This window comes from Sceloporus occidentalis, unplaced genomic scaffold, assembly GCF_023333645.1.
Source record: "Sceloporus occidentalis isolate IW3139 unplaced genomic scaffold, rSceOcc1.0.p SCAF_14, whole genome shotgun sequence".
NCBI classification, from domain to species: domain Eukaryota; kingdom Metazoa; phylum Chordata; class Lepidosauria; order Squamata; family Phrynosomatidae; genus Sceloporus; species Sceloporus occidentalis.
In genome coordinates, this window is record NW_028316994.1 from 815,141 (window position 1) to 825,301 (window position 10,161).

The window sequence follows — 10,161 nt, forward strand, 5'->3', positions numbered from 1 at the left end:
TTGTTTACAGTACAGGAGACCAATAAAGATGTCACCCTCTTACCCAATGTCACACTGGGAATTCACATGTCTCAGGATTTTTTGTTTCCACAAAAAATGTATCTGAATACTATAGGCTTAATGTCTGGAAAAAATAGCAAGCTCCCTAACTACAACTGTGATAGAAAATGGCTTATTTCACTTATTGGAGGTCTGAGGTCTGACATAACCATCATCATAGCAAACTTCCTAAGGATATACAAGATTCCACAGGTAAGGTTAAAGGAAAGATGCAGTTTGTTGATCTTTCAAAATTTGTTTAAGAACTGATTTAGTAAAAGTGATGTAGAACAGAAGGCTGCATTACTTTCCCTAGAAGGATTGCCCCTCAGCTACACACCCGCCACGCACCCCAAGAGTACAAATATCTGTATTTTGGTTAATATAGAAATGTCCATTGTCCTCATAGCAATAGATTAAGCAAAAGAAAATGGAAGATAACGACTGGAATGCTGTTGGTTAGTCTCAGCCATTAAATAAATTGTTGAATGATATGTCAACATGTAGCTAAATTCATTTATTCAGTGATTCTACTCTAGTCTCCTAATACTCTACTAATAGGGTTTAAGTTGTAGTCTTTGTGAAAAAGAAGAGCCTGGGTTTTATGTACCACTCTGCCTCACGCATGAAGCTTTCCAGGTAATGACAGTAGTTATTTTTGTACCTTTAGTATTTTATTGTCAAGGATTTCAGGATCATCACGTTAGATATAATTGTATTGAGTATTCTGTAAAATTTTATCCCACTCTACAAAGCTTTATGTTGATTTGAACATGTGGATAAGGCAATCTAAGGCTGCATCCATACTGCAGAAATAATCCAGTTTGATACCACTTTCATTGCCATGAATCAATGGAATTCTGGAATTTGTAATTTGTTGGGGGAACAGAACTCTGTCAGAGAAGGCTATATACCTCATAAAACTACAAATCTCATAATTCCATAGTATTTGGCCATGGCAGTTAAAGTGGCACCAAACTAGATTATTTCTGCAGTGCAGATGCAGCCTAAGAAAAGACAAAGCAAGTCTCAAAGGAAAGCACAGCAAAAATGGACAACTGCCCTGAAGGAATGGAAAGTGTACTGAGGTATATTGTCATGCATTCAATGAGGGCTACCTCCAAATACTACATAATGCTGTAAAGGAAATAGTAGGGAGAATATACTTGATTTTTATATATAGGCTGGAAGTCTTGAATTGCAGAATAAGTGAAAACATCACTATATCTAATAACTTTTTTACAGATTTAGCCACAACAGAAACACATGTGCAAAAATATTGTTGCCATTTCTTTTTCTTTCTTATTTTCTCTCTCTTTTATGTATGCTGAATGTCATTAATGGTCATGGAACTCAACTGATGTAAACTCCATATAACATGAAAATTGTTAATAGTGTGCAGTTCATATGGGTTTCTGGAAATTCACAAACTTTGGAAAATAAACCTGCTTTTCCTCATAGATCAGCTATGGTGCATTTGACTCTGCTTTGAGTGACAAATCTCAGTTTCCTTCCTTTTACCGAATGGTTCCAAATGAACTGTCACAGTTCATTGGCATGGGACTTTTATTGGTGCATTTTGGCTGGAAGTGGGTTGGCTTAATCGCTCCAGATAATGAAGATGGTGTAAAATTTACCAGCGTAATTTCCCAAGAAATGCGTAAAACAAATTCCTGCATTGAGTCCATATTACTTTTGCCTGACTACTGTCAGCTTGACGCAGAACCAATGAATGAGTTGTCCACCTGGCTTTCCAAACTATCATCCAATGTCATGGTTGTTCATGGAGAAACTGATAAGCTAATCTTACTAAATCTTGCCCTGTCAGAAAACCAGATTGGTGGAAAAGTTTGGATCATAACAGCCGTGTGGGACTTCACCTCCCATTTGAGCAACAAACCCTGGAACTTGACAGCATTCCATGGTGCTATCTCCCTAGGAGTACCTAAGCGTGAGATTCCAGGGTTCCAGGATTTTCTTAGTAGTATTGACCCTCAGCAATACTCAAATGATTTTTATCTGAAAAACTTCTGGGCCCAAGTCTTCAAGTGTTCATGGCCTTTTTTCATGCTGGATCCTGCCTGGCCTGAATGTAATGGGACTGAAAAGCTAAAGGATGTCAGCGTTGACCTGTTCAATATGAAGACATCTAGTCTCAGCTACAGTATTTCCAATGCTGTCTATGCCATAGCTCACGCTTTACATAAAATATATTCTCTCCATTTAAAGAAGAAAAGAAATGCCAGAGTGGAACTCTTTGATATTCAGGCATGGCAGGTACACATCTGTGTTATAATACTGTTATATGAATAAACACTAACAGGGATCTTAAACAAAACAATACAAATTTAGATTAAATTAGTGAAAAATTACTAAAGAAATTCAAGGAAGAAAGAGTAAAGGCAGGCTTGCTGTTGAACATAAAGAAAACAAAAATAATGACCATAGAGAATCTAAATGCAAACTGGACTATGAGGATGTAGACATAATTAAAGAGTTTTCATACCTTGGGTCAAACACTGATCAGAACAGACACAAGAAATAAGAAGAAGACTAGGGATGGGAAGGGCAGTGATGAAAGAACTAGACAAGATCCTAAAGAGTAAAGATATGCAACTGAGGACCAAAGTTAGAATTATGCAATCTATTGTATTCCTCATCACCATGTATGGATGTGAGAGTTGGACAGGGAAGAAAGTGGATAAAAAGAAAATGAACTCCTGTGACAATAGTCCTGAAATTACATAGCATGCTGCTCTGCTAAGCAATGTAAACATATTGGTATGACTTTATTTGGAACTGAAACTCTATTTGTTTTCCCCTACAATTTAGCTTCACTCCTTCTTGAGGAATATCCGATTTAACAATTGTGCTGGTGAAGAGGTATTTTTTGATGAGAATGGTGACTTGTATTCTGGGTATGACATATTAAACTGGATCATATTGCCAAATAATACCCCAGTGGCTATCCAAGTTGGAAGTCTGGAACATCAGTCTGCCATGGATCTCACCATCACCATCAATGATGAAACTATGGTGTGGAACAACAGATATAACCAGGTCAAGACCATTGCTTTCCAACCTTATCTCTCACCAGTACATTTAAGAGACAGAGCAGTAATGTAAAGTTCAGTATGTAAACTAGCAGATAGTAATTAATGTTTTCCTTTGATGAAATCAATCTACTCTGTTTATTCCATACACTGTGATATCTCTTTATCTTTTCTTTTTCTTTTAAATAAAACCCAGTTCTAAACATTGGATAGTATGCATACATTTTTCTCAGAATAAGAAATGGGTAAAAGAAATTCCTGCATTGAGTCCATAACACTTTTGCCTGAGTATTGTCAGTGTGTTGCAGGATCTTCCAAAACAATCTTAATAGCCAGCAGCAGCCACGTGAAGCAATAGAAGTCTGTTCTGCTGATGATCAAGGGGCAGCAGACTGGTGTTTCCTGACCCCCTCCTGCCAGCAATCTGTAGTGTGATGAGTAATTGTCTCAAAGGGTCCAGTTCTGATCATTGCAGCCTTCCTCCTGTCTTCCTACAACTATCCAACTGTCCTGATTTGTTAGGGACAGTCTCAGTTAATCATCTGTTGTCTCACTTTTTTTCTTAAAGGTTTTTAAAATGTTCTTATTTTTCTCTTCTCCTCCCATTTTGTGCCCAACTTACTTCAGTAACCACTAACTGGCTCAAAAGTAGTTGGTGGTGAATTAACTCAGCAGTGGGGAGAGGAGTGACTCTTCTCAACAAGCTCAGGCAAAACCAACCTGCTGCAGTCTCTCCTAGCTCTGGTACTCTTCCTCATTTAATTACTTTTGCCATCTTAACCACACTCTTATGATCTTTGGCCATATGTGCCTCTGTTTTCATTCTGTGAAATGTTGGCGGTTACACTATGACTACTGACTGAACTAACTAAAGAAACCATCAGATTTTGGATCTATGAAAACCTGTTGCTCCTGTTGCCTTTGATAGCTCCTTTTGGGTTTCTGAGAAGTACTGTGCTGTCTGCTGCTGAAAACAGAGGCCTAAATCCAATTACTAATCCCAGGTAGAATAGCCACTTTAATTAAATATTATGTATGTAATTGTTTATTTACTGAATCAGTGAGTCTACTCCAGTTGAATTTGCAATTGGATATAGGCCAGTATGACATGGTAGATAGATGTTGGCCAGTTTCAGCAAATGTTTTAGTACTACACTCTTGTGCTTCTAAAAATAATTTTTCCTAAGAATAATAGATGGTTTTGTGCTTAGATCCCACATTCTGTGTGCAGTGAAAGTTGCCATCCTGGCTACAGAAGAGCGGTTGTAGCTGGGAAGTTATCGTGCTGCTTTGACTGTGTTCCATGTACAGAAGGAGAGATCTCTAGCCAGAAGGGTATGTGTCCACTGTGTAAATCTTTGTCTGTCAGGATATATCCGTGCAGTGTTACTTTTCAGGCCTGGAGACCGGCTAATGAACACCCAAGATTATAGTCTGTACTAATAGTATAGTGAAGCCAAGGATTAAGGGTTTCAAGTCTGGCCCTTTCTGATTAGTAGGGATATTTATCTCATCTTCTAACCATCCTTGGGCTTCCCCGATCCTTCTCAATTTAGCTGCAATGACTGCTGTAGATGTGAGTGTGGCGGGAGAGGGATTTCTCAGCAGTACTATATTAGTGTGAATTATCCCTATTATATCAATACCCCCATCATATGGTAATCTAATGTATGTTGGGGTGAGCAACATTTTGCTCACATATGTTGGATGAGCAATTTAGAACCACTGCATTGGTTCGCCACAGGGCGGTATATAAATAAAATTTATTTATTTATTTTTATTTAAAATATCTTCTCTGATAAAGCTAAAAACTGGTGCAATGTACTTGTTTATATACATCATCACAATTGTCTGTATTTTCTGATTGGAAATATGTCATGATGTGTGTGAAGATGCATAAATGCACTTGATGGGTTGCTCCATCACACCACAAATCTCCATCCCCACCCCAAATGCCCTCTAAAGGACAAAGGATGCATTTTATCCCTTCCTGGTCCATTTTAGACCCAGGAGAGGCCTAAATACAGTGCTACCTCGGGTTACGAAATTAATTCGTTCCGTGGCGCCGTTCGTAACCCGATACATTTCGCAACCCGAAAAGGCTTTCCGTTAGCGCTGGAAAGCCGCTAGCCGCGCTTCGGATTTGAATTTCGCGCTGAAATGAATTTCGTAACCCGAAAAATCTTTCGTTACCCGGAACAGTTTTTTCCAATCTAACTTTTTCGTACCCCGGAAATTTCGTAACGCGATCAATTCGTATCCCGGGGTACCACTGTACATTTTATTTTAGATGGCCCAAGCTATATTGTTTTTGACTGTGATAAAGGTTAGCATAAATCTTTCCTGTTCTCCCCCCCCCCACCCCAGATATGGATCATTGTGACAAATGTTCAGAAGACCAGTATCCAAGTGGCAGCCATAATGAATGTATTGCAAAACAGATTGTGTTCCTCACATATAAAGAGCCCTTAGGAGCTATTTTGGCTCTTACATCAGGATTTCTGTCTCTCATCACAGTTTGGGTCCTAGGAATATTTCTTAAATACCGGGACACACCAATAGTGAAAGCCAACAATTGTGATCTTACCTTCATTCTTCTCATCTCCCTCCTCCTGTGCTTTCTTTGTTCCTTGATATTCATTGGACCACCAAGTAAAGTTTCCTGCCTTCTACGCCAAACACTTTTTGGCATCGTATTCTCAGTGGCCGTTTCTTCCCTGTTGGCGAAAACCATCATGGTTGTCTTGGCTTTTTTGGTTAAAAACCCAGGAAATAACTGGCGGCGATGGATTGGGAAAAGACTGACCAACTCCATAGTTCTGTTTTGCTCCCTTATTCAGGCTGGAATCTGCAGCCTTTGGCTGGGAACATCTCCCCCCTTTCCAGATATGGAAAAAACATCAGAACATGACAAAATCATGCTTTTATGTAATGAAGGGTCTGTTTCCATGTTTTATGTTGTACTAGGCTACATGGGCTTTCTTGCCATAGTTAGCTTCACTGTAGCATTCTTGGCCAGAAAGCTACCTGAGGGTTTTAATGAAACCAAATGGATCACCTTCAGCATGTTGGTGTTTTGCTCTGTTTGGTTGTCCTTTGTGCCAGCTTACTTGAGTAATAAAGGAAAATACATGGTGGCTTTTGAAATTTTTGCAATCTTGGGTTCCAGCAGTGCTTTACTGGGTTTTATCTTTTTCCCTAAATGCTACATTATTATGCTGAAACCTGAGAGGAACAGAAAGATCCATATACTTGGGAAATCAAATTCTCATTTCCGGACAATTATAAGGTGATTCTTTAATTTTTCAAGAAATATTTTGTTTGGAGCCCCCTTCCCCATAATAAACCATACAATAAATATTCATTTGTGTGGTAGAAATTTATTAATTGATTTAATTTAAATGTCATGCACAGTTCAGTTGTTGATTCTATCCTAATCTAGAGTATACATTGAAGCATAAAAGTAAAAAAAGGTAAAGGTTTTCTCTTTGACAATATTGTCTAGTTGTGTCTAACTGTAGAAGGCGGTGCTCATCTCTGTTACTAAGCCAAAGAGCCAGCATTGTCAAAGATGATGCCATGGCCATGTGTCCAGCATGACTGTACAGAACACCGTTACCTTCCCACCAAAGTGGTACCTATTTATCTACTTGCACTTTTACATGCTTTCAAACTGCTAGGTTGGCAGAAGCTGGTACTAGTGATAGGAGCTCAATCTGTCACATGGCACTTGGAGCTCGAACTGCCAACCTGTCGGCCCTGCGATTGTCAGTATCAGCATCTTAACTGCTAAACCACTGCATCTCCTGCACATTGCAGATATCCTTCTTAAAAACAGTTGACAGAAAGCTTATTCATAGATGCCTTTACTTCCCTTTTCTAAGGCAATATACAATAGGATTGATGATGGGGTTTAAAACTGTATAAAAGATAGAGAAGAGTTTGTTCGGGTCTTTCAGAGTTTTAGTTTTAGGGAACATATAGACAATGATGAGTATCCCATAAAAAACGATTACCACAATTGGAGCGATTGGAGAAGGTCTTTGTTGCCCAGTGCTTGATGGTGTTCTCAGGATATTGGAAATGATCAAACTATAGAATATCATGGTCAAAAGAAATGGGACACGAGCTACCAAAGGAGAAAGAATAAACACTATTAATTCTATCTGTTGGGCATCACTACAGGCAAGCTTTATCACTGGGGTGAAATCACAAAAGAAATGGTCAAGAATGTGAGGACCACAAAGTGAGGACTAGATGAGGGCAAACAAATTGAAATTATTTTGCTAACATAAAACTACACTCTTGCATAAATTTTCCTCTTTGTATCCATGATCAGGCTGCTTTCCTTAGCATCTGAGAGAATGACTCCAGGGAAGTCTGACTTCCTCTCTTAAAGTGCTCAGTAAAGCAGAACTCCTAGCAAGGAACACCACTACACCATGAAAACCTGCTTTTGAATAAACATGTATAGTTTCTGTTGTGAAATCTTACAAAGATGATTTCAGTTCATTCTCTGAAGGAAGTGAAATGTGTTTCAGCTGAAGAAAAAAAAGGGTTGACACCATGTATGCATTTGGGAAAAAATGTACAGGAACAGTTGTAAAATCTTTGCAAATACAGTTTAAGAAATGGAGGAATGAACTGAAAAATGTATGTTGAGGGAAAATGGACACAAGTGTTGTGTGCTTTCAAGACATCTCTAACTAATGGCAAACCTAACATGAACCCATCATGAGGTTTTCTTGGCAAGATTTGTTCATAGGGGAGTTGTCTTTGCTTTCCTCTGAGACTGAAAGAAGGTGACTTGGCTGAGAAGGGATTCGAATCCTGGTCTCCAGAGGCATAGTCCAACACTCAAACCATCTTCAAGATGCCAGCCACAGATGATGGCGAAACGTCAGGAATAAACTCTTCTAGAACATGGCCACATAGCCTGAAAAACCCACAAAAAACTATGCTTAGAGAGAGTTCACTATTAAGTGGTATAGAAATGTAAATGCTATTGTTATTGCTACAGTGGTAGCATGTCAGTATAGCCTGGTGAACAACTTTCAGGTTTCAGTCTGAACTTTAATGGATTTTTTCAAGGAACTGAACACTTTCCTGAAAACAGAATAATAGCTTGAACTAAAACCAGGAACAGATCCAGTGTTCTACTGACACAGAAGCTACCAGCTAGCACTGAGCTGATGTGGTTTCAAATACTAAACCCATCCCCCCAAAAGATGATTGAAACATTATTGGCATGTGAACCTTCTTCCCAGATCTTTGATCTGGGAAGCTGTACCAGACTTCAGTACAGCTCAAGGTGGGGAAATCCTTCTGGCAAGATGAGTTCAGAAAAGGGTTTCAAATGAAAATGATGCTAGATAGATAGCTTTGATTTAAGATGGAGAAATGGCTGGAGTGGAGAATGCAACCTCCTCTCCCCATATCATCATCTCGACATAAATTTTCTCCCCACAACTGTTTTTTTTTTCCACAAAGAAAATTACACTAGGTGTTTCAGTTACAAAAATTTCAATATACCATGCAGTTTATTCCTAAGTCATTTGGCACATACTTCCCTTTGTCCTCAGTGAAGTTGGCATGGGGAGCCATTTAACTATTGGGAGCCAGATGCTTGTGGCCAGTTCAGGAATATTAGCTGAAAATAGTTCAAGAAGATTGTTCTTTTTAACTATCGCCAAGTGAAGTAATGGGAGACCTGAAATTCACCCTATCATTAATAGTCCTGCTCAGGTCTTGTAGACTCAGGATCATGGCTTCCTTGATTAAGATTATCCATCTGTAATGCAGATTTTTCTTTTCCTGCTGTCTTCTAAGTTACCATGCTTTTCTAGTGAGTGATGTCTTCTCAAGATGCTCCCAAAGTGGAACAGACTGTTTAGTCATCTTGGCTTCCAGTAGGAGTTCAGGTTTAATTTGCTCTGGGATCCATTTATTTACCGATTACTGTAAACAGTCCACAATATCTGTAGAACTTGTAGATGTCTTCTGTTGTACTTCAGTATCTTGTTGAGTGCCATCCAGCCTAGGAGTTTCATCTTCTAGCACTATTTCTAGTTTCATTTTTTATTGTCTCATTTTTTGGGGGTAAAAGACTTTCAAAAAGGGTTTACTGTGTCTCCTTCTGCACAGTACTAACACATGTTTGCTATTATGTTGCTGTCTCTGAGAGATTCTCTGTCAGTGTCACAACCATTATTGCTACAGCTTAGTAGATTTTTGGCACATTTAATGTTGCTCCTCAACAAAAGTCTATTTGACATTGAAGACCCTACTAGCAGCATAGTCTCTTCCCTCACAGGAGCAAGCAATCCCACCACCATGAAAAGGCAGAAACAAATGTGGTGGGAGGATGGTTTGATTAAATCAGATATAAGAATGCAAGTTCAAATATTAATGCATGCTCCACATGTCTTAAAATCTATATTTCAATTTATTTCCATCAAACTGAATACTTCTGAATGATGATGCATTGATGATACATTCTTGGCATGAGTGTGTATGTGTGTGTGCGTTTGTGTGTTTAAATATTGCAAATGACCAACATATTGTTAGCAGAAAGCATTATCAACACACACACATAAGCCAGATATATCATCATACCACTGAATACCCTTTCTTTTTGTTATTTCCATCTTTTTCCCCCTGGAAGTTGTATGATTTATATCTAAACAGATTAATTTTTAAAGGAGACAGCAACATGATGATATAATTTCATAGGAAATGCATAAACGATGGAAGGCTGGAGAAGATAGGTGAGAAAGAGCAGCCTGAGTCCACTCTGGCTGTGAGCGGATCAGGTCCTTGCTGACCACAGGGCCTGCTCTGAAAGTGGACCATGGCCACAGAACCCAAACTGCACTGCCATGCATTGTTTAAATGCCATGCCTCCAAAGCAGCCAGAAGCCACTTCTTTTGGGTCGTCTGTTCCAGGCCAGGGATAAGTAAGCCATCAAAACAACAACTTAGTAAAGGGATGGTCATGCAATCCCAGTTGTCACAGTCCACATCTTGTGGTGGTTAACAGACCACTGTTTAAACAAACTATGACTGAATA

General features: G+C 38.9%; 2 protein-coding genes across 2 annotated transcripts; both read left to right on the plus strand.

The window, feature by feature from the left end:
- Positions 1-1,563: 1,563 nt before the first annotated feature.
- Positions 1,564-3,165, plus strand: LOC149303416 (extracellular calcium-sensing receptor-like). Its single transcript, XM_089480697.1, has 2 exons — positions 1,564-2,316; positions 2,872-3,165. The coding sequence occupies exons 1-2, from the start codon at positions 1,564-1,566 to the stop codon at positions 3,163-3,165; spliced, it is 1,047 nt and encodes a 348-aa protein (XP_089336823.1).
- Positions 3,166-4,309: 1,144 nt separating this feature from the next.
- LOC149303417 (vomeronasal type-2 receptor 26-like) lies at positions 4,310-6,385 on the plus strand. The gene is made up of 2 exons (XM_089480698.1): positions 4,310-4,427; positions 5,460-6,385. Exon 2 carries the CDS (start codon positions 5,462-5,464, stop codon positions 6,383-6,385), a length of 924 nt encoding a protein of 307 aa, XP_089336824.1. The 5' UTR covers positions 4,310-4,427; positions 5,460-5,461.
- The last annotated feature ends 3,776 nt before the right edge of the window (positions 6,386-10,161 follow it).

What these genes read in the sequence shown, in the direction of transcription:
- LOC149303416 (XM_089480697.1), top strand. Translation starts at nt 1,564, where the DNA reads ATGGTTCCAAATGAACTGTCACAGTTCATTGGCATGGGACTTTTATTG. An exon ending in TTGATATTCAGGCATGGCAG is followed by an intron (nt 2,317 to 2,871) that starts GTACACATCTGT and finishes CCTACAATTTAG; the next exon opens with CTTCACTCCTTCTTGAGGAA.
- LOC149303417 (XM_089480698.1), top strand. Translation starts at nt 5,462, where the DNA reads ATGGATCATTGTGACAAATGTTCAGAAGACCAGTATCCAAGTGGCAGC.